The following is a 24,614-nucleotide window of genomic DNA, read 5'->3' on the forward strand; positions in this document are numbered from 1 at the left end:
GGCGAGCAGTTGGGAGCCAGCAGTCCTGGATTGTGAGAGGGATGTCCGACTGCCCGTTTAGGCCCAATCCCACCAGGATCAGGCTTAAACGGGCAGTTGGGCATCCCTCAAGGGGTCCCAGATTGGAGAGGATGCAGGCTGGGCTGAGGGACACACACCCCCGTGCATGAATTTCGTGCACCGAGCCTCTAGTAACTTATAAGAATCACCAGAGGTGGGAGGTAGAGCTTTATAAAATAAACTTCCAGGCTCAGTTGGTTGGAGCATTGTTCTAGGTTGTGAGTTTGATTCCCAATCAGGGTACATACCTAGGTTTAGGGTTGGATGTGTGTTTGGGGCACATGTGGGAAGCAACTAATCAATGTTTCTCTCTCACATTGATGTTTTTTTCTATCTCTCCCCTTCCTCTCTCTCTAAAAAAACAAAAATAATTAAAAAAATAAACTTTTAGGACTTACCACAGATTTATTTGCGTGTAGAGCTAAGGAATTTTAAAAGAACTCCCAGGAGATTATGATCAGACAGGCTTGGGAACCACCAGTTAACAGAGATGTTATAAGTCTTGCCCCAGCAAATACGGTTAGCAAACAAGAAAACCAGAACTATAGCTCAGGTCTACAGAGTCCCCATTCAACATTACTTATGAAGAAATTATTAACTATTAAAATTATTGATGATTAAAATTAAGTCTTTCAAGCTGGAAAGAAACATCTATTTTTATGTTTTAGGTTTCATAAAAATTTAAAACATATTTTTTTCTATTTCATCAGGACCTCCTTACATCTAGAAATAAACTCCAGCTACAAAATGAAATTTTTTTCAGTAATTTATGTGAAAAACTTTCTTATTTGCAAAAATTAATCACTAAAATCAAGGGTGATGAAGGGAGATTGTGGGATCTCCTTTTTAAATATTTTAGAAATATTCTTTCATTTCTCCAAGAGAATTGAGACATGGATGCACCTACTATGTGCCAGTCACTGTGGCCATGTCTTTGAGAGACCCAAAGAAAAAGTATAAGACCTGGCATCAAAGAGCATATTTCCTTAGTGAGGAGAAGACAAGTGACAGGAAGCAATCAGGGGCTGTAAGGCCAAGACTATGAACACCTTAACCCTTTGGAATGCCTCACAGAAGAAGCACGTCTCAAAAGGCCAAATCTGATGTCCTCAATCCTAGCCAGCTCTAGGAGCAGGAAAACTTTCACAATTTGTCTTTTCTTATAACCTTGTACTGCACTGTTTCTTCGTGCTAATTAGTACTGGAGTTTTTTTGGTTGTTTCTTTTCTCTTACTGGTGGGTATAGTTTTTTTTTCTGATTTGTTTATTCAGGGTTTGTCTTTTACCCAAGTTGTCCTTTGCTCCATCAGAAATGAAGTCTTTGGCATGCAGTTGCAAAGCCCACAGGGATTCTATCAATTCTTGGTGCCTGAGTGATTCCAGGTGCCCTTGATGGTAATGATGTCGCCCTGATACCTGAGCCTGGTATGGTTGTAGAATGTGCCCCCTCTGCTGGTTCTAAAACTGAAAATTGGTTTAAAGATGCATTGTATTCCCACAGACTCTTCTCAGATTCAAGAATGTGACCTCTGCACAGTGGTAACAATTTTCTGGCTGAAAAGCTATTTGTTAAAATATATATATATTATGCCCATACTCATTCAAGTTGAGACAAATCCTGCTCACCTGGCTCTTGGGAGAGACTGGCACAGCAAAAAGAGGAATTCTGAATGTGTTTTTATTTCCATGTTTGGCTTAGCAATGAGAAGATCGGGAGAACTTACTAGTAGGTCAATGTCCCCAGATGTACCTGCTGGACTGACCCTCAAGGCATCTAGAAGAAGTGGTATTGCCAGAGTTAGCAAACAAAAATATCCAGTTAAATTTGCATTTCAGCTAAATAATACTTTTTTTTTAGTATAAGTATGTCCCATGCAATATTTGAGACATATTAAAAAAATTATTCATTGTTTAGCTGAAATGCAACTCTAATGAGAGCCCTGTATTTTACCTGGCAGCCCTTAGAGGAAGGAAAGAGAGACGAGGTGAAAGGAAAGATCAGTTCAGAGTGTGAGAAGGTTCTTGGATGAATACTGCTCAAATGGGGTAGTAGTTGGAAGCTGGTGCAGTTGAGCTACTACAACTGAGACAATAGCCAGCCCCACTGAGACCCTGATTCCCAGGCTGTAATCATGCAGGAGGCATCTTGTGCTTCAAAGCAATGGGTGGCTTTATTTCCTATGGGCATACTCTGGCAGCCACAATAAGATTACAAGATTGAAGTTGATCTTTATGGAAGAGATGGACCTTGTCTCTTAGGGATATTCTTCCATTCCATAGCTCCTTTCCCCCACATAGCTCTTAGAACAGCTCACTTCACCCTGAAAAAACAGAATAAATATATATTTACTAGAGGTTCAGTGCACAAGATTTGTGCACTCATGGGGTGGAGAGGGGGGCGGTCCCTCAGCCCGACCTGTGCCCTCTCGCAGTCCGGGAGCCCTCAGGGGATGTCCAACTGATGGCTTAGGCCTGCTCCCCGTCGGACATCCTGCGGAGGCAGGAGAGGCTTCTGCCACTGCTGCTGAGCTCACCAGCCATGAGCCCAGCTCAGGGCTTCTAGCAGAGCAGCATTCCTTCTGTGGGAGCACACTGACCACCAGGGGGCAGCTCCTGCATTGAGCGTCTACCCCCTCGTGGTCAGTGCTCATCAGAGTGACTGGTCGTTCCACTGTTTGGTCAATTTGCATATTAGCCTTTTATTATATAGGATTGAGGTATGGAGAATGGAGAATCCTATAAACTTCTCTCGCTAAGACTGTGACTAACTTAGGTGACTATCATTTGCCCTTCCCCTGGTTTCCTTTCAAAGCACTTGACACAACAAATCAATGATATCTGAACTAACAGTTCCTTACAGACTAGACATGCTCAGGGGTGCTAAAGTATAAATGACAAAGGCAGCAAGCTGCCTCATTGACAAGTTGCTCAGTGACAGGAACCTAAAATACAATAATTTGGTTCAAGTCTCATGTTGGAATGGCTGCAATCCCACAACTTCACAGAGTCAAGAGGGCTCTTGGGTTTTGCTAGAGAAACTCTCATCTTCCCCAAAATGTTGTTTCTATTATGCTACTGTCATTCTCAAGGACTCCTAAGACCTAGGATAAGACTCAGTGTCTGCACAGTTCCACCCTGACAGCTGGACCTCCTGCCCATCCCTGAGAGAGCCTGTCCTCTCTGGCTATCAGGTCCCTTGTTCTCCCTGAAATGCCACCATTGTCATTCCTATCAGCTGTGTCTTTGTAGGAGCCAGTACCTCTTCCTCCTCCTCTCTACTTCTTTCAGGTTACCTAGCCTCAAACTCCACGTGCACTTAACCCACCTCAAGAAGCGCCCATCACTCCATTGCACAAAGCTCCCACCTTCCTTGGCACCTCTGGAACCCTGGTGTTTGCCCCCACCCAATGCTGGACCATGTTCGGCCTTTGACATGTCTTATGTTAATACTAGAGGCCCAGTGCATGAAAATTCATGCACTCGGGTGGGGGGTCCCTCAGCTTGGCCTGCGCCCTCTCGCAGTCTGGGAGCCCTCAGGGGATGTCTGACTGACAGCTTAGGCCCCTCCCCTTGGGAGTGCTCCCTCTGTAGGAGGCAACCGGCAGGCTGATCAGGGGATGGTGCCGGCAGCAAGCTGCCAACCCCCTCCCCCCATCACCCCTCTGCTGCCACTGCTGGTCACTGCCGCCCCTCCCCCCATTGCCATCCCCTCCCTCTGCCCACTGGCATGTGCCTTGGCTGGCCTGGTGCTGCCTGCTCGCCAGCCCTGCCCCTCACTGACCAGTCGTTCCATTGTTAGGTCGATTTACATATTACACTTTTATTATATAGGATTCTAACTGGGTGACATAGCTGAGATCCTTAACTGTCATTCTGAGAGCTCCCTCAGAAGAAAGACCTGGTAAGGTGCTACACACCTACATAAGCTTCCAATACATATTTCAGGGATAAATATTTGAGTGTCTGCTTTGGACTCCCTGACTGAGGAATGTGAGAGCTGATGACCAAGAGAGTGTCACCTTACTCACCAGAAGAGAAAAATTCCTGAAAAGTTAACTGAGCATATTTGTGGGAATAATATCCTGCATGTCATGCAAGTTATATGTCATATATGTTACATTGTATCTAATGAAGATCATTCAGGTGAGGAAAAATATAAGATTAAAAAACAAAAATCATTAAAATAACAAATTTAAAAACTTCAGAATGAAGTCAATTTTTTTCAATCACCTATTAAATAAATAGTAATTTGCTACAAAACAATTTTATTACCCAAAATGAGTCACAGAGAATGAACTCTGTGGTAAGCTAACATTTTTGGGAGTTGCATCCACATAAGGAGAAAACAGGTTCGTACTTGCCCTTGTGCCCTGGGGAGCCCCCTGTGGGCCTTTACCTGCTCTGAGAGCAGCACCAGCTGCTCTGGTTAAGAGTCCCAGGCAAGGCCATCACCACAGTACATGTGCTATGTCTGAAAGCAGGCTGTCCTCTCTGCAGGATGTTCCTACCCCAGTCCCAGGATGTCTTCCATATGAGGCAATGAGGAAACAGTGCAGAAATGTGCCAGGCTGCTTTGTTTTTGTTTTTTCATTCTGACTCCAACTCCTGACAGCATTTGTCAGGGGAGAAACGCTGCCTAACCATAGCCAGGGCCGACAAGTGGACACAGGTGTGTGGAGACTGCCCATTTGTGTGGGAGAGGAATCTAGGAGAGGAAGAAGACAGTGGGCAGAGGGACCTGCTGAGCCAGATGTGAGGCCGGAAGGAATCCTTCCTCTTCTCATTGTCACCTAGACCCTCTTCCTTCTCTGTCTCTAGCCTTCAAACTCCACATCCTAGGTATCTTCACATTCCCACCTATGAGGTGACTGGTGGATGTCCCTTTACCTAGGACTCTGCAGCATGGGGCCTTTCAAGGCACCAACAGCATTAGACACCAAGCCCTGAATCAGCCCCTCTTTCTACCTCTCTCCCATATTTCATGGGTGGTGCAAAGGGGAAGGAAAAAAATCTTAATAACTAATTCTAAGGAATAAAAGTCTTGCCATACCTCCCATCTTTCCTTCTAACTCTTAAAGCACTTAGCAGGGGTGGGCAAACTTTTTGACTCAAGGGCCACAATGGGTTCTTAAACTGGACCGGAGGGCCGGAACAAAAGCATGGATGGAGTGTTTGTGTGAACTAATATAAATTCAAAGTAAAGGAGCGGAGGGGAGAGCAAGAGAACCCTCCGCTCTTTTGGCTCCACGGGCCGGATAGAACAGCCGAACGGGCCAGATCCAGCCCGCGGGCCGTAGTTTGCCCACGGCTGACTTAGAGCCTATAACATTTAGTGATAATTCTTTTCTGTCTTAGATCACTTACTGTTTATTCATTAATTTTCTCCCTCCAATGGATCAAGTGTAACTTCCTTGAGATCAGAGAATGATACAATTTTAGTACTATTTCTCCCCATCACCTCTTATGTCTAGTACAGTTTCAAGTTCATTAAGTGAATTAACGTTAAATGTATTAAAATGAGCCAGGAATATGACAGTCTGTCCCAAATACATAATATTTGTTGATCAGAACAGTTCTAGAAGAAACTTTTGACATAAATAGGTTTCTTTTGAAAGACAGGAAAACCCAACCTCATGCAGATGTTACCACTAGAGTATGAGGACTGAGGAGGTGTCCTGGGTTTTATGGGCAGCTCAGGAGAGGTCATTAGAGTTGGGTGGAGTTCGGTGTCCATTGCCTAGAACTGCTTGGTGATAGCCCCTGGAGCCAAAAAGAGGTGAGACTGTGTTTCCAGGGAAATCCAGTTCATAGTTCTATCAGGTGAGGACTACTCCAGTTGCCACATCACAGAGGCCATTCCCTCAAGGAATAATGGGATGCCCGTACTCTGGAGCAGGATGACTGGTGTCAACAAAGCAATAACTCTGGAGTCAGGGTGGGTGTGGGGAGAGTGGCTCCATTTGTCCTTTTTGGTAGAGGTTGCATTCCAGGACATCTGATGGCCTCAGAGGCTGCTGCATGTGCCACAGTAGTGATGACTAGGACTGGTACCCTGCAGGACCTTAGAGGTACTAGAGAATCTGATAACGTTCTATTTTGTCCGGTTTGGTCATAACTAACACTGTTCCAAACTTGACATCAACAAGAATAAATCTTCTCTAAGGGAAGTGGTTACAATTTTCTAATGTTTAACCTATGCCATCACCACTGCATGAGCCCCACCTCTCCCCAGTCAGATCAGTATGAATGGGGATTTGCTCTTAAGCTTGGACTGGACATGGGGTCTGGTGCATCTCTGCCAGCATTCTGCTTGTCTGTTCCACACCTGTCCAAAACACAGGCAGACGCTGGAACAGGTGAAGGTGAGCAGCAGCCTCTGCTGCCTGTAAAACCCCTTCTCCCAGACTCCTGGCAAACAGGGGCAGCATCAGTTTCACACAAGTCTATCTCATTCCCCTTATCTTCAAATCTTTCCTTGAAGAGCATTCTGCAGGGGAGAAAGAGCAGACCTCCCCAGAAGTCCACTGCTACTTGAGTTTGGACAATTTAATCTCCCCGCCCCCCCACACTCACTCTAAACCAAGCATGTCAAACTCGCAGCCCACAATGAATATTTTTGCGGCCCAGCCAATATGTAAGAAATGTCTTAATAAAAATTTTGTAACAATTTTTACAATATCCTGTTATACATAATTATTAATAACGAACTATAACGTTCACTAATGACCGATTACTGTAATCGTGTTGCACTCATTTCCCTTATGCGCCTTACATAGAGGCCCACCATTTCTCTCCACTAATACTAGCAGAGAATATTTTAGCAGCCGATTGCCACGCCATTAGTCTTGGACTGACTTGTTTGGTGTGCACAACAGGAAATACTTGCTTTCGGAGAACAAGAAAAATAGGTTTATTTGCATTACGCTTATTAATTTGTGTAGCTTTTCGGTATCAGGTAACTTAATGTTCAAGAAAAATATTAATTTTTATTAAAATGTTCTATTATTTTATGGTAACGATTACTCATTTATTTCAGCCCTTTGTATTCAGCATGTCTCTATCGAAATAAACCTACGCTTCTATGAAAATTGAAGCTTTTGTTTTTTGCGGTCCACATAAACTTAAACCATGTTTATTTGGCCCGTGTTAGCCTTTGAGTTTGACATGCTTGCTCTAAAGAACCTGTGATGTGTATCTGTAACCAAGCACCACTCCCAGAACTGCCTGTCCCTTCCTATTTAGTTTAGGTAAGGAGTAACTCATTGATGTTGCTCTTCTGTGCTGGGGGGAGGGAAGTAGGCTTTAAAATCTATCATTCTTGAAAGAAAAGAAGAAAGGAAGGGAGGGGAAAAAAGGGAGGTTGGAAGTGTGTGTGGTTCGTGGAAGCGGAAGCGCTGGGTCCCAGCAGGAGCGGGTGGGAATGCGCAGCTTACAACTTCAGTTCTGCGCCCCAGCAACCTGGTCCAGTTCTCAGAACCGGCAGCCCCTCGGGCTGGCGCTGAATCCCCCACGTCTCCCATTCTCTCCCGCTCACCCAAATTGTTTCCAACTCCAAATTCCTATCTGGATCCTGCAAAATAATTCAGCTGCTCCCCAGAGGCTCTTGGTTGTCCCCAAATCCCCTCGGATACGCATCTGTGCATAAGATCCGAGAGCAGCCTTCCATTTCTAAAGGCACCTTAGAGCACAGTTGCCAGAACGGCCATGTGCGCTCTGTGCTGATGGTGTATCTGTATCAGTTCCTTTATTGGTAAGCAAATCGCAGGCGCACTTTCAGGCGGCGGCAGACGTGGGTTCCCAAAGCCAGAACGCAGGGCAGGCAAGGGCGGGGCGAACGGCATTTAAGGCGCCGCCGCCTCCCCAGCCAGCGGCTGCACCTGCCACCCAGGTTCGTGCAGGGCCGCTCCACAGCCGCCGCCAGACCGGACCCGCTCCGCCCTCAAACCCGCGCCAGCCGCTGCCGGGACTCCACTGCGTCATGGGCCAGGTGCGTGCATCCCGACCCCGGGCCGGTCGAGAGGTGCGGGGATATGGAGGGCCGCCAGCATCTCTCGCTCTCTGGACTCCGCGCCGCTCCTCTCCCCGCCCTGCTCCAAGCCCTCAGTCGAAGCTGGAGCCCCCGAGCAGGCGACGACCCAGACCCAGACTCAGGAAGGGCCGGCATCCGAGGGCAGCTCCTATTCCAAGGGTAGCACTTCGCTGGGATACGGATGCACGAATACACCGTAGTGCAGTGCGTAAGGCGTGCCCTGCCTGGGGCTGATATTCAGGAGCTCATTGGGCGGTATCCCCGCATGCCCCCACCAACCCAAGAAAAACAGGGAGCAGTGGGCACCCTCCACCCAATAAATGGTGGGACAATGAGCTCCCTCTACCCAAGAAATGGGGAACAAGGTCCTAGAGAGACCCCATGGCTCCTTGGAGAGGTGTTCTTTCTAGGTGGGAAATCACATCCCACCCTCCCCTCCACCCAGGAGGGGTTACCCCAGCCTGCCCTCCACACAGGAGAGGGAAGAGAGGGCTAGGGAGCTGCTGTTTGAAAGTGGGGGAACCTCCCCACAATCCTGCTCCTTCCTCTCCCCAGGAGAGGGGATGACAGTGGGGATGGTGGTCCCTGACCCCCAGGGGAAGTCAGAAAATCCACTTGGGGCTAATACTGTACCTCTGCTTCTCCTTCAGAAAACACCCCGAATTTACTCTGTGGAGCTCAATGGAGCCAAAGACATGAAGCAAACAGACAAGGGGGATGGCAAGGATAAGTACAGGGGCCTGCGGGGTACCTGCTTGGAACTCAGAAAGAATCACCACAAAGAGCATCTGACAAACGAAATTGATCTGGTCAGTGGAGTGGACCCTGAAGTCAAAGGGGCCCTGAGTGCTGCCCTTCCCCTGGGAAGCTTATAGGGACCTTGCCCCTGAACCCTCCCTTTTCCAAAAGAAAAAGCATTCTGAAGGGTTTAATTTCCTCATAAGATTTTTTCATTTTTTTTTTTTTTAAGTAGAAAGAGAAAGGTAGGATAATATCTGCCCAGGGGCCAAGCCTCTGCAGAGTACCTGAATTCTGATTGTCAGCATTCCCAGGTGGGACTCAGTCCCCACAGGCTTGGCCCACACTGCTCTCATTTCAGTGAAATATAAGTAACCATTTGCCAGTTATTAGCTGATAAAGTGAAACCATTTGTGATTTACTGGGTTTGGGGCATATATGCTCCATGAGAAGGTGATAAGACTGTTGGGCTTGGAGTCAGATGACTTTACACCCCATTGAAGTTCTATGTGTAACTGGGAACAACTACCTAGCTTTGCTGAATTTGCATGGGTCTGTGATGGGGGAAAGTGAGAAAAGAATAAGAGTATTTTGTAATTAAAGTGCTTTATGGAAGCTCAATATTATTACAATTGAAGAAGAACTTTGGCCACCATAGAAAAGGACAGCCTCAGAACTGAAATATGACATTCGTCTCAGGACCATCAAAGGGGAAGCTTCTACACTCAAGTTCATTGCAGACTTTAAAGTTCTATGATTGAGCAGACAGTAGTGGTACACATTCCTGGGGGGCTAGAGAGCCAGTGGTTAAATATTCAGGAATTTGACAAGCTGACCAACATCTCAGCATTGCAATAGTAGCTCGAAATTTGGCTATGGTGAGAAATGATCAGATGCTATACATCAGGGCTTTCTGTTTCTCCTGGAGAGCTTGTGAAACTTTGGGCAGCATACTAGGCATTTGTCTGTATATATCCTGATAGACATTTAAGAACATAGCCCTGAAATTGTACTGACCTAAACTCAAATCCCATTTTGACTGAAACTCAGTTTCCTATTTTGAAAAAATGAAAAATGATGCCTACCGCATAAGCTTGTTAAGAGAGTTCAGTGAAAAGCAGGAGGAAGACTGAGAACAGCACCAGATAATAGACAGCCATTCTTATTGCCTCTAGCATTCAGGATTGAAAACTTTATAGTCTTCCTTGAAATAGCTATGTATACATGAAAATATATTCATTCTGTCTATTTATTAGGATGAGAATCTCCTTGAGCAGTTTGTGAAGATGTGTAATACTGAAAAATAATTTCCATGGGATTAGCCAGTGTTCTCCTGCTTCCCAAGAATCCTGTAATTTGGACAATGTGCCCGGATGCTCTTGCACCCTGGCCTGTCCAGCAAATCAGAGTCTTGATGAGAGCCAAAGCACTCTTGGCTTTTGAATAAACCCAAACCCAGCCCAGGGTACTGCCCTGTGCTGTTCCAGTTCTGGCCAGCAGAGGGGCCCAGTCCCAGCCTGTCTGCATTCTCATCCCCAGAACCAAGGCCAAAGGGAGGAGGACAGGTGCTCTGCCTTCCAGTGCAACCTGTTAAAAACCAGTCCATCTATGCAAACAGTGGCTCTACTCATCCATTCCCTGTTCCTTGTACCTGCCCAGAACTTAGCACACAGTGCATAGAACTGTATCTTAGCCCTTTGAACCCTTGGCAATGTCATCTTCAATTGACATGAAAGAATGAGCAAAGCAAATTCTGGATGAGGAAAAGGAAAAAAAACTGTAAAGTCTTAATCTCTTAACATGACGCTTTTTGCATGAACTTAAGAGAAGAGGTGTCTCTGGCCCCAATCACAAATATAAATCTTTGTTCTGGACAGTCAGGGCATAAAGACTCTGTCCTGGGTCTGAGGGAAGCTGCTGGTGAGTAGAAGTCTTTAAAACATAGTTATTGGCCCACAGTGTCAGTGATGCCCAGGTTGAGAAATGCTGCTTGAGTCTAATGATCCTGTGCCAAAAGTAGTGAGTGTGGACCATAATGGCATTATATGACAGGTTTTTAAAGTGCGGCGTTTCTGTAACCAGTGACCTACCTGAGTCTCAAGTACTTGAATAAGGAAAGTCATGCTTCCCTCTCCCAAAGACTACCTTCCCAGCAAGGGCTGCATGGGTCCCAAGTTGTCAGGGCATGTGAAATGGGGCTGCTTGGTATTGTTGGTCACCCTCCATTGGTCCCACATTCATGTCTGAGTTAGCACCTGGACACCAGGTGGTTCAGACTTGCATGTGCTGGAACTTAGACTGAGGTGGAATGCATTGCGTTGTTCATAAAAACAATGTGGTAAATAGCAAGTTAAGTCTAAACTCTTCACGGGGTGGCCAGAAAGTCCCCTGAATCGGGACAAGCCTCTCCTGCAGCAGGACCCTCCCATCCCTCTCTGCAATGGCCACCTGGTACCCAGGGCTCTGTCTCTCACTCCCACACTTTCTGGCCCCTCTCCTAGCTCCCATGGGTCTCGGCAGAGTTTCCAGCTTGAGTCTTTTGGAATTATCTAATTCACTCTGTTCTTCTTTTCATGAACTTCAGGATGACCACAAGCTCAGCAATAAGGAATTGGAAAATAAATATCATACAAATATTGTTACGGTAAGTCAGAGGGAACTCAAATCAGGAGAAGCAGCCCTATCTCTGTAAAGAAAAAGGGTGTGTGGAAAGTTGACGGCACCATTAGGATGAGTGACTTATGGCGTTAATGTTGAGATGCCGTGGTGAGTGACAGAGGGGAGCTGACATCAGGAGCTAGCATTCTGAATCAAGGCCCTGATCAAGCTCCTTGGCTGAGCTGTATGCTGACTCTACAGTTCTTTTGACTGTGACTACAGAAAGCTGTGGTCTCCCCACAAAGGTTCAGATGCTTGCTCATTGTCATGGTCAGTTTGTTTTAATCCTGGTGTACAGGAAGTACGATGGCCTCATCAAAGAATGGGGAGACCCAGTGTTAAGAAGCCAGGGTCTGGGTGACAGCCTTAGACCTGTTTGTCCTCCTTCTCCTCTTTTTTTTTTTTTTAAATATATTTTATTGATTTTTTACAGAGAGGAAGGAAGAGGGATAGAGAGTTAGAAACATCGATGAGAGAGAAACATTGATCAGCTGCCTCTTGCACACCTCCTACTGGGGATGTGCCCGCAACCAAGTTACATGCCCTTGACCGGAATCGAACCTGGGACCTTTCAGTCCGCAGGCTGACGCTCTATCCACTGAGCCAAACCGGTTTTGGCCTCCTTCTCCTCTTCTGAGAAGGACTGAGTGGTCCCTGGTGGCTCCCAACCCTACCATCACAGAGGCAGCTTTGGTGGCTTGACATCAGATTTGGCTACATCTGTTTAAGTCAACAAAAATACCCACTGTGTGTGATGCACTGGGCCAGAAGTGAGAGGAACAGAGAGGAACAGGCACCCATGTCATATGGAGTTATCAGCTCAGAGGGGGAGCCAGATGTATAGGAGAAGTATATCATCCACTCTGTTCCACTTAGAGGGCAACCAAGAGGACTATACCACATACGGAGAGATTTTTTAATTCTGACCAGTGGACATGTTTGAATTAGGATGTAGGATGATGGCTTGGATTTAAGTTGCCGGAGTACCCAAGGAGCAGGAAGGACAGAATGCATGGAATTGATGGCAGGGAGGTAAAGTAGAAAATCAGGTGGGGGAGAGGTAATTTTGGTGGAACTGTCCAGCACTTTCATATTAAACTAAGGAATAAAGACTGTATTAGTTGTATAAAGAGCATAATTTCTAAACAAGGAAACAACTTGATAAGATTGATTTTCAAAAGGCAATTCTGGGAGAAGACAAATATATATATATATTAGAGGCCCAGTGCATGCAATTTGTGCACGAGAGGGGGTCCCGTCAGCCCAGCCTGCACCCTCTCCAATCCGGGACCCCTTGGGGCAGTGGTCGGCAAACTGCAGCTCACGAGCCACATGCAGCTCTTTGGCCCCTTGAGTGTGGCTCTTCCACAAAATGCCACGGCCTGGGCGAGTCTATTTTGAAGAAGTGGCATTAGAAGAAGTTCAGGTTTAAAAAATTTGGCTCTCAAAAGAAATTTCAATTGTTGTACTGTTGATATTTGGCTCTGTTGACTAATGAGTTTGCCGACCATTGCCTTGGGGGATATTCGACTGCCGGTTTAAACTGGCAGTCAGACATCCCTCTCATAATCTGGGACCGCTGGCTCCTAACTGCTTACCTGCCTGCCTGCCTGATTGCCCCTAATTGACCCCCTGGCAGTCTGGTCAACCCCAACTGCCCCCCCTACCGGCCTGGTCACCCCCAACTGCCCCCCCCCACTGGCCTGGTCACCCCTTACTGCTCCCCCTGCCAGTCTGGTCACCCCCAATGACCACCACCCCCCGCTGTCCTGGTCGCCCCCAACTGCCCCCCTCACCAACCTGGTCGCCCCTAACTGCCCCCCACCGGCTGGCCTGGTTGCCCCCCAACTGCCCCCCTCTGCTGGCCTGGTTACCCCCCAACTGCCCCCCTCTGCTGGCCTGGTTGCCCCTAACTGCCCTCCCCCCCCCTTCCAGCCTGGTTGCCTCCAACTGCCCCTCTGCCAACCTGGTCACCCCCCAACTCCTCCCCCCCCACTGGCTTGGTCGCCCCCAACTGCCCCCCCCCCCCCCCGCCGGCCTGGTTGCTCCAAGCAGCCTGATGTTCAATTGTTTGGTCGTCCCTCACTAACCCCCCTGCAGGTCTTGTTGACCCACGCAGCCTGCTGTTTGGTCGTCTCTCTGGTTGTTTTGGTTGTGACGGCCCCTGGCTTTTTATATATTAGAATATATTATATTTTTTTCACACATTTTATTTTTAAGTGGGAGATGGGAGGGTCTAGAAGAATGCAGGAATATGAGAAGAGCATGTGAACTAGGCAGCAGCAGTAAGATGGGAGGGGGAAGGGTGCAGGAGAGACACTGAGGTTTTTGAACAAATCCTTAATCCAGCAGGAAAAGGAGATGTGGGCAGGGTTGTCAGGTTGTGGGCTGGACCCCAGGGGTAGGGGTGAGAGATTAGGGAAGGCAGTGGGAGGGAGGGGTGATAGTGAGTCTGAGGTTCTAGAAAAGGCATTGCAAATGGGGGGTGATGGTATCCAGTTGCTGATTACAAATCCAGTTATTTAACAACTGTTTGAGCCTCTACTGCAGAAAAAGCAGTAGATCCTGTAAAGGACACACAAATGAACAAGGATAGGGTCCTTAACCTTTAACTGGCTTACAACATAATTAAGGAGAGAAGGTATGTAAAAGACTTTCTCTATAAAAGGTAGTTTGAGGAGGGAGCCCTACAGATGATAGTTCAGGATTTCAAGGCTCTGTGCACCTGTGGGTGGAGGGCTTCTGGCTAGAAGTGACTGGCCATGTGGGCCTCAAGCTGGTAGGACTTGTAACTCTGAAGATGAACAAGAACTTAGTACTCAGGGCCAATATCTAGAAAAGCAGAAAAGCGCCAGACTTAAGCATGAAAAATCAGCCATGTTCTATATTGCAGTTCCAGAAGAGAGAGTATTTTCTGGATGTTATTGCATTTCCCTTAACCTTGATGACTAGCTTTTATATTTCAAATCAGATTGCTGCTATCTCTGGGTAAATCTCTAAGAAACAGAACCATCTTAGCAGACAGAATATAGCTGCTCTGGGTCCAGATGCTGGTAGAATCCTGATGACTTAACCATCATTTGCCTCAAATTCCACATCTGTAAGATGAGGATAATAATAGTTTCTTCTTCAGAGGGTTATTTTGAAAAATAAAATGAGTAAATATATGGAAAATACTGCCTGGCTAACATTAAGCATTCCTTTTAAAACAAGGAAACAACTTGGTAAGATTAGTTTTCAAAAGGCAATTCTGGGAGAAGCAAGGTGGGGGTTGGGGGTGAGGCATCACCCACTTTTCCCAGGCCTTCCCTGAGCATGGTAACCCCTCTCCACAACCTACTGAAGTATAATATCCAACCCAAGGCAGGAGAAATGTCTAATTCTGTTTGAGGTTTTTTGTTTCTTAGTTTGTTTTTATTGTTTTCATTTTAATTTTTTTCAAATACAGTTGACATTCAATATTATAATAGTTTCAGGTGTACAGCATAGTGACTAGACATTTAAATAACTTACAAAGTGATTTCCCCCAATAAGTCTAGTACCAACCTGGCACAATACATAGTATTTACAAAATTATTAAATATAGTCTCTGTTATACTCTGACTATTTTGCAATTGCCAATTTGTACTTCATAATTCTATTTATTTTTGTTCAACTTTCTCAGGGTCTCTCCAGCACCCAAGCTGCTGAGCTCCTGGCTCGAGATGGGCCCAACGCCCTCTCCCCTCCCAAGGAAACTCCAGAGATTATCAAGTTCCTGAAGCAGATGGTGGGAGGCTTCTCCATCCTTCTGTGGGTGGGAGCCATTCTGTGCTGGATTGCGTATGGGATTCAGTACTCTAATGATAAGTCATCATCCCTAGACAATGTAAGGCACTGGGGTCTCCCGCCTGGTTTTACTGAATTAGTAACAGGGAAGAACAGATTTATAAAGTGAGACCTTTCAGGGGCAGAGCCCTGGGTGGAATCAGGAGTTTCCTGCTGACCAATTGCTGCATGGGTTTGGCAAAATCAATCATTTTCCCAGGTGTAAAACAGAAATTACATCTGACTACCTGATGTTTCAGATGCAGTATGAGCATAAATTTTAAAAAGAGAGAAACACTGTAAGTTCCTAAGTGAAAAAAAAATGTACATGCATGTGAAGTATTTGTGGTTTCTCTCTCCTAAAAGCTAATTCTCTCAGTTAAAAATGTTTTTAAATATATTTTTATTGATTTCAGAGAGGAAGGGAGAGGGAGAGAGAGATAGAAACATCAATGATGAGAGAGAAACATGATCGGCTGCCTCCTGCATGCTCCCTGCTGGCAACCCTGGCATGTGGTTCATAGGTTGATGCTCGACCACTGAGCAACACTTGCTGGGTTAATTCATTCCTTTTAATGTAGAGAACATCTATGCCTGCTAACAACTGAGCAACAAAACCACACTGGCCAATGTGAGGCTGAGAGAAAGAAGCCAGATGCAAAGGGCCACATACCATATGATTCCATTGGTATAAAATGCCCAGAACAGGCACATCCTGAAGACAAAGCAGATCAGTGGCTGCTAGGGCTAGGGGCGGGAGCAGGGAGATTGCCATTGGGCACAAGAGGTTTTACTGAGAGTATAGAAATGCTCCATAAGTGAATTGTGGCCATTGTTGCAACTTCAATAAGCAACTGTGTAAATGTTTTAAAAATCATTGAATTATAGACTTAAAATGGATATGTTTTGTGGCCTGTAAATTACACCAGGACACAACTGCCATCTATCTGGCCTTCCCATGAAGAGCTCTAGCCCTAGGAATTAGCCCAGCCATGGGCAAACTATGGCCCACGGGCCGGATCCGGCCCGTTCGGCTGTTCTATCCGGCCCGTGGAGCCGAAAGAGCGGAGGGTTCTCTTGCTCTCCCCTCCGCTCCTTTACTTTGAATTTATATTAGTTCACACAAACACTCCATCCATGCTTTTGTTCCGGCCCTCCGGTCCAGTTTAAGAACCCATTGTGGCCCTCGAGTCAAAAAGTTTGCCCACCCCTGAACTAGCCCTTTGTTACTGCATTGCCCTGTGGCTGGTTTTTCTGACCGATGCCTCTCCTCCTGAGCCAGGTGTACTTGGGCACCGTGCTTGCCCTGGTCGTCATATTAACAGGAATATTTGCTTACTACCAAGAAGCCAAGAGCACCAACATCATGGCCAGCTTCAGTAAGATGATTCCACAGGTGAGTAGCAGCTGTCCCTCTTCCATTTCTACATGACTTCAGGTGAGGAGAATGAGGCCTTGGAGGCACAGGGTCTGTGGTCAGGCTCAGGCTCATCCTTTTCTGTCTGAGAAGTCTTGGGCAGGTGACCTAATCTCTATGAACCCCCACTTCCTCACTGAGATAATCAGTGAGGTCAGAGACAGGAAAATGCTTAGTCAAGAATATAGTAGGATGGGAAGAAACCAAGATGGCAGCATAGGTAAGCACCTAAACTGCTGCCTCGCACAACAATTTCAAAACTACAACTAAAAGACAGAACGGACACCATCCAGAACCACAGGAAAGCTGGCTGAGTGGAAATTCTACAACTAGAAGGAAAGAGGAAAGCTCACGGAGAAGGAGCGGCAAAGAGCTGAGGTACAGAGACACGCGCGCGCAAAGAGGAAGGGCGGCGGAGTGCCTGGCTGGCTTTCTCTGGCGGGAGGGGGAAGGAAGCCCCCGACTGCACTGAACCCCAGTTCCGACTGCACTGAACCTCAGTTCCGGGTGAAACCCTGTGGACCCAGGATCATACAGGGGAGTTTGGACTGTCAGGTAGAGAGAAAGGCACACGGAGACTCGGAAACTTGGAGATTCAGGGGAGCCGCAGCGGCAGGGGTCTGGAGGCGCGAGTGCACACAAAGACTGACTGCGGAGGTTACCACAGGCTATCCCTAGCGGAAGGGAGTCGGAAGCTTCTGACTGCACTGAACTGCAGTTCTGGGTGAGCCCCTGGGGACCCACGCTCTTACAGGGGAAATCTGGACTGTAAGGCGGAAACTCGGGAAATGTGAAAGGCAGAGGTCTGGAGACTCGCACGCAAGGGCAGGGCTGATGGGAAGCCAAGACTGTCTGCTCCGCCCTGAGACTCCGCCCCTTCCAAGCTGAGCACAGAGGCCTTTGCAATCTGGCAAGGCTAATCCTATAAGGCTGTCTCCAGCACCGAAAATCTCCCAGTGTAGACACAGCTGATCCTCACAGCCAACTGGCCTGTAGGTCAATTCCTTCCAGTGATACCAACAACTATCAAGACTTAACTACAACAAGGCTGTACACACAGTCCACAAAGGGGTGCACCAAGAGTGTCCACCTCGGGTTAACTGGGGAGGCTGACCCACTGGGCCAGATAGGAAACCTAGCACACAAAGCTACCCTACCAACTCAGGGAAGCAGTGAAAAATGGGGAGACAAAGAAACAGATCACAAATGAAAGAAATGGAGGAAAACAAATGACTGGATATAGAATTCAGAACCACGGTTATAAGGCTTTTCAAGAATATCCTAGAAAAGGCCGATAAATATAACGAGACCCTTGAAGATATGAAAAAGGACCAACTAGAAATTAAACATACACTGACTGAAATAAAAAATATTATACAGAGACCCAACAGCAGACTAGAGGAACGCAAGAATCAAGTCAAAGATCTGAAATACAAAGAAGCAAAAAACACTCAACTGGAAAAGCAAAAAAAAAGAAAAAAGAATCCAAAAAGTTGAAGATAGTGTAAGAAGCCTCTGGGACAACTTCAAGCGTACCAACATCAGAATTATGGGGGTGCCAGAAGAAGAGAGAGAGCAAGATACTGAAAACCTATTGGAAGAAATAATGACCGAAAACTTCCCCCACCTGGTGAAAGAAATAGACTTACAAGTCCAGGAAGCGCACAGAACCCCAAACAAAAGGAATCCAAAGAGGACCACACCAAGACACATCATAATTAAAATGCCAAGAGCAAAAGACAAAGAGAGAATATTAAAAGCAGCAAGAGAAAAACAGTTAATTACCTACAAGGGAGCACCCATATGATTGTCAGCTGATTTCTCAACAGAAACTATGCAGGCCAGATGGGAGTGGCAAGAAATATTCAAAGTGATGAATAGCAAGAACCTACAACCAAGACTACTCTACCCAGCAAAGTTATTATTCAGAATGGAAGGTCAGATAAAGAGCTTCACAGATAAGAAAAAGCTAAAGGAGTTCATCACCACCAAACCAGTATTATATGAAATGCTGAAAGGTATTCTTTAAGGAGAGGAAGAAGAAAAAAGTAAAGAGAAAAATTATGAACAAAAAATACATATCTATCAACAAGTGAAACTAAAAATCAAGTGAATTAAAAATCTGATGAACAGAATAAACTGGTGAATATAATAGAATCAGGGGCATAGAAAGGGAGTGGACTGATAATTCTCAGGGGGAAAGGGGTATGGGGGGTGCAGGAAAAGACTGGACAAAAATCATACACCTATGGATGAGGACAATGTGGGGGGGAGGTAAGGGAAAAGGGTGGGGTGGGAACCAGGTGGAGGGGAGCTATGGGGGGGAAAAGGAGAAACAATTGTAATAATCTGAACCATAAAGATTTATTAAATTAAAATAATAATAATAATAATAATAATAATAAAAGAATATAGTAGGATGGAAACATTAGTCATTGTGTAGTATCTTCTATTATTGGAAGTGTTGGTGAACTGTTGAGACAAAAGTCATTTAGGTGGTCTGGTAGCCAAGGACATCAACCCATGATTTTTTATTTGTAACCATCTTGGCTGCCACTGCTGAGCTTCACTGCATGTTGCCCCAGAATGCACTCAATGTGGGGCATCCACTGCTCCTCTGTCCCTACAAGGGTCCCTGGTAGATGTCCTCTAGGGAGACTGTGCACCACTGTCAGCACAGTGGGAAAACCACATTGTCCTTGGGCCCCAGAGCGGCCAGCAAGAGGAGACTCTGGGGATCTTTTGTGCTAATGGTGGAGGAGATTCACTTCCTCCAGTATTAAAGGTTTCCTGAGCTGAGCAAGATTATTAAGCCCTTTGATTCAACCTTTAGGATTCTTCCCTGACATCGAAGCCAGGAGTACTCATTCCTTTCCGTCAGACCCAGGGCTGTCCCTTTGCTATATCTGCCCACAATATAGCAAAGTGACTGGACATTTTCTGTGTCCAAGAATGTCTCTAAGAGCTCCTCCTCAAGAAAAAAAAAATAGTTACCAGGGTCTTCAGGCCCAAGACAAAGTTTTTTTGTTTCATCTTTTGCCATTTTGAGTTTTGCTGTCTGAGTTTTGGTAAGGGGTGGATGGAGAAGCATCAGCATCATTCCCCAATCTAAGGCATCTGCCACATTTGCTTTTGTAGCAAGCGCTTGTCATTCGAGATTCAGAGAAGAAGATAATTCCTGCAGAGCAGCTGGTGGTGGGAGACATAGTGGAGATTAAAGGTGGGGACCAGATCCCTGCAGACATCAGGCTGCTGTTTGCCCAGGGGTGCAAGGTAAGTGTCACAGGTGCTCAAGGATCAGGCTGCTAACTGGTTGGCATTCTGTGCTCCTTCCAGTTCTTGGTGTAACTAAAGCAGGAGACACAGTGCCTCATCTTGAATTTTTTGTTGTTTTCTTTTTGTGTGTCTGTTAATCCTCAGCTGAGGATATTATTTCCATTGATTCTCAGAGAGAGGAAGGGAGGGAGAGAAAGATCAATGTAAGAGAGACACATCAATTGGTTGCCTCCCACAAGTGCTCCAACCAGGGCCAGAGATCAAATCTGCAACCCAGATAAGTGCCCTTGACTGGAATCGAACCCACAACCCTCTGGTGCATGGGCTGATGCTCTAACCACTGAGAAACACAGGTCAGGACTCATCTTGAACTTCTTCCCAATTTCTTCTAGGTTGACAACTCATCTCTCACTGGGGAGTCTGAGCCCCAGCCCCGCTCCTGTGAGTTCACCCATGACAACCCCCTGGAGACAAAGAACATTGGCTTCTATTCAACAACCTGTCTGGAAGGTAAGTCTTGCCAGCTTTCAGGACCCCCCACATCACTGGGCCCCTTTGGGCTCTATGTTTGTATCTATTTTCATCTCTTGTACAAAGCTTGTCCAAGAGAAAACATGGAATTGCAGGGCCTAGAGAACTGATGTTGGCCTTTGTAATGTCATGTGCTAATTGATCACATAAGCCACCAAATGAGGAGGCTGTGGTCCTCTCCCAGCTGAGGACTCATGAAATAAAATATCCATTTCATCTGTAGGCACAGCGACTGGCATGGTCATCAACACAGGTGACCGCACCATTATTGGTCAGATCGCCTCACTGGCTTCAGGAGTTGGGAATGAGAAGACACCCATCGCCACCGAGATCGAGCACTTTGTTCACATTGTGGCAGGAGTGGCCATCTCCATTGGTGTCCTTTTCTTCATCATTGCGGTATCCATGAAGTACCATGTCCTGGATTCTATCATCTTCCTCATTGGCATCATTGTGGCCAATGTACCTGAGGGCCTCCTGGCCACTGTCACTGTGAGTCCATGCTGCTAAGTGGCCTGTCCCCTGACCCTGTTAATACATGCCACCCTGTTATGCTGGGGTAGCTCCCACTCCTGCAGCTCAGAGCAATACTCCCTCCTGGTCAGAGACAACCAGGAGACATTCTGAATTGAATGTTTCTTAGAGGGACAGAGGAATTATGAGGTTGTTCATATTTGAATGCACTGTCCTTGAAAACTTCGTATTTTCATTTAGGAGATCTATCTGCGAATCACATATGTAACTTTGCTCCTTAAGATCTAGATAAGGTTTGAACCATCATTCACAGATTCTTGAGCAGCCAGATGTCTTTCTCACATTCCCACAATTTCCTTAGCAGTTTCTACAGCTGAGGAACTTAGGCACTTTGTTTACCTAAATTCTCTTCCCTTAGACACACACAGACACACAAACACCTTTTTTCTGCAGAGAAATACAGCCCTTTCCTGGACCTTCCCCAAATTCAGCTTTGGGTCTCCCTTGGTAGGACCCATCCAATTAATCCTTAAACAATGCCCCCTCAAGTCTCTGTTATGGAGGCCCTGTGGGGTGGGGGAGAGGGACTAGTGGTTCCAGTTAACATGTAAAGGTGTCCTCAGATTATCGGCCTGCTGCTGTCCTCAGCAAATATGGACAGAAGTTTCTGAACTCCATGTCCCTTCTGACTCCAGCAGGTAGTAATTTGAAGAAATTGAGCCCAAAGAACCCTTTGAGATCTCGGGGCTTAAAAGAGAGAGCTAAGAACCTTTAAAATCTGGGCCTCTTAAAATGAAATACAAACACTTGATTCATCAAAGCAACAAGCAAGCCTTTGGGACAAGCTCTTTGGCTTCTACAAACCTATGCATTCACGCTTTTGTCCACCAGGAGCCAGGTGACCAAAGCTCCCTCTATAATCACACATGAGTTTGGGCCGTGACAACCTTGCTTGGTTTTGTCACCTGTGAATTCCTCAGGATCATTTCTTTAAGGTGCAAAAGGACAAAAGAAATATCCCATATTTAATTAAAAAAGGATCGTGACATATAGGATTTATCAGGTACTGCCCTGAAACTAGTCCAGCCTTAGCTACTTTTATGTTATTGTATCTGCATTCAAATGGATTTTTCTCTTCTCTCTTCTGTCCAGGTGACTCTGTCACTGACAGCAAAACGGATGGCTAAGAAGAACTGCCTGGTGAAGAACCTGGAGGCAGTGGAGACACTAGGTTCCACCTCCATCATTTGCTCAGACAAGACGGGGACTCTGACCCAGAACAGGATGACTGTGGCCCATCTGTGGTTTGACAATCAGATCTTTATGGCTGACACCAGTGAAGACCATTTCAGTAAGTCTTCTGGAGCATTCAGTTTGGCCTAAAGCTGTGGACTTGAGAAGAGGGGCACAGCCAACGTGGCAGAGTTGGTGTGCAGTCTCAAAATTTTGTGAATAGAATGGTTTGTGGAGAGGGGGCCCAGCACCCATAGCATCCCCTGTGCTTTCTGTTTTCCAGAGCAAACCTTTGATCAAAGCTCTGGAACCTGGGCCTCATTATCAAAGATAATTACATTGTGTAACCGAGCTGAGTTCAGACCAGGACAGGAAAGAGTCCCCATCATGAAGGTAAAGTGTCCGCATCACTGTCTTAAACCACAGCCAGTTTGAAGTCACTTTTCCTGAACTAATTTGGTGCAAGATTTAATCTCTCCAACACAGGAAAGCTTGTACTAGTAAGAGCAAGCCTGGCTTCCAAGACCTGCAAAAGATTTTGTTCATTCTAACTAGTTTTGCACCATCACAAAGACATCTAAAGTTCTCAGATTGATCTCAGTCCTTTGAAAATTTTGTCTTATTCCAGAAAATGAATATGTCCTTAAGTTATTTTCCTAACTTCTTGATCAGATAAGTAGATATAATTAAAAAATTTATTGTATAAATGTCATTCACTGAAGTTTAAAATATAATTGGATGGAAATGAAGAACTGATCTTAGAACACATTCTTCTTGGCTGCAGGTGCTCTAAGGGGTCCTAAAATATTGGAATATACAATAAACTAACTCCCTTTGTTCCCTTCCTTTCCTTTCCCTTCCCCCTTCCTCCCTTTCTCTCTTCTTCAACCTCCCAGTGAGTCACTGAATCTGTCCCCCTGGCTTTTCTCTTTGTCATTATTTTCATTGACTCTTTTTTGTATTTTTTAAAAATTTTTTCTTTATTGATTAAGGTATTACAAATGTGTCCTTATCCCCTTAGTCTCCCCCTACTCCCTCACTCATGCCCTCACCCCCCTGGTGTCTGTGTCCATTGGTTAGGCTTATATGCATGCATATAAGTCCTTTGGTTAATTTCTCCCTTACCCACACCCTCCCCTACTTTCTTGTATTTTTTGCTTGTTTTTCTTTCTCTATCAGCTAGCTTATCAGTTCTCTTTTCAGCCAATCTCTTCTCTGCCTTTCAAATCCTTATGTCCAGTTCTAATTTCTCATCCCAACTTATGGATCTCCAGCTAGCTGTGTGTTTGTTTTGCACTTGGAAGTTTTGACTGTCTCAAAATTATACTACTTGTCACCTTCCATCTGTACCCAACCTGGCTCCAAATCAAGATCTTATCCCAATTTTTCTCTTTTTGTGACATCACCATTTTACTTGTCATCGGGGCCAAAACTTTTAGAAGTCATCTTTACTTTCTCCTCACCAAGTCCTATCATTCTTTCTTCAAAATTTCTATAATTTGCCTGGCCAGAGTGGCTCAGTGGTTGAGCTTTGACTTATGAACCAGGGGGTTGAGGTTCGATTCTCAGTCAGGGCACATGCCCAGGGTTGTGGGCTCAATCCCCAGTAGGGGGTGTGCAGGAAACAGCCAAGAAATGATTCTCTTTCATCATTGATGTTTCTATATCTCTCTCCCTACCCCCTTCTCTCTGAAATCAATAAAGGTATGTTTTTTAAAATCCGATATAATAAAAAGCTAATATGCAAATCAACCAAACAGCAGACCGACCGGTCCTATGATGCACACTGACCACCAGGGGACAGACACTCAATGCAGGAGCTTCCCCCTGGTGGTCAGTGCACTCCCACAGGGGGAGTGCCACTCAGCCTCTCCCGCTTTCATGAAAGCACTAAGGATGTCTGACTCCCGGCTTAAGTGGGCCTAAGTTGTCAGTCGGACATCCCCCGAGGGCTCCCGGACTGTGAGAGGGCTCAGGCCAGGCTGAGGGACCCCCCACTGAGTGCACAAATTTTGTGCACTGGGCCTCTAGTATGTAATTTTACATTTCTATTATCACCAATTACTTGTATCAAAATAATTGTATCAGCCTCTTAATTGGCCTACCTAACTCTAGTTTATCCCTCCTCCAGTCTTTCTTGCATGGAACTAATTTTCCTTAAAAACTACATTAGATGAAATACATCACCTAACTTTGCTCAAAAACTTACTTTGCTTCTGTTTTCTGCTTCTTGAATCTATACCTCAGCCTGCATTTAAGGGCCCTCCATGTTCATCTGTACTCCCAGCACTTAGGACAGAAGTCTTCCACTTCTCACCTTCATTCATGACATTCTGGCTTCTGAAAGGCTTTCTTCTCCTCTCTTTGTAACCGTCTTTCAAGATCTAATTC

General features: G+C 45.8%; 1 protein-coding gene across 1 annotated transcript in view; it reads left to right on the forward strand.

Moving 5' to 3' along the window:
• Positions 1-7,815: 7,815 nt before the first annotated feature.
• ATP12A (ATPase H+/K+ transporting non-gastric alpha2 subunit) overlaps positions 7,816-24,614 on the forward strand; it is a gene marked incomplete at its 3' end in the record, with an annotated part of 30,414 nt that continues 13,615 nt past the window's right edge. The window contains exons 1-10 of the mRNA XM_080660156.1: positions 7,816-8,047; positions 8,740-8,898; positions 11,412-11,471; positions 15,150-15,353; positions 16,575-16,688; positions 19,848-19,982; positions 20,378-20,495; positions 20,740-21,008; positions 22,143-22,341; positions 22,507-22,616. Of these exons, the coding sequence (XP_080516282.1) occupies positions 8,039-8,047; positions 8,740-8,898; positions 11,412-11,471; positions 15,150-15,353; positions 16,575-16,688; positions 19,848-19,982; positions 20,378-20,495; positions 20,740-21,008; positions 22,143-22,341; positions 22,507-22,616 (1,377 nt within the window). The 5' untranslated portion in view covers positions 7,816-8,038. The remainder of the gene's footprint in view (positions 8,048-8,739; positions 8,899-11,411; positions 11,472-15,149; positions 15,354-16,574; positions 16,689-19,847; positions 19,983-20,377; positions 20,496-20,739; positions 21,009-22,142; positions 22,342-22,506; positions 22,617-24,614) is intronic.

The sequence above is a fragment of the Plecotus auritus genome, assembly GCF_963455305.1.
Source record: "Plecotus auritus genome assembly, chromosome: 3".
Classification (NCBI taxonomy): Eukaryota; Metazoa; Chordata; class Mammalia; order Chiroptera; family Vespertilionidae; genus Plecotus; species Plecotus auritus.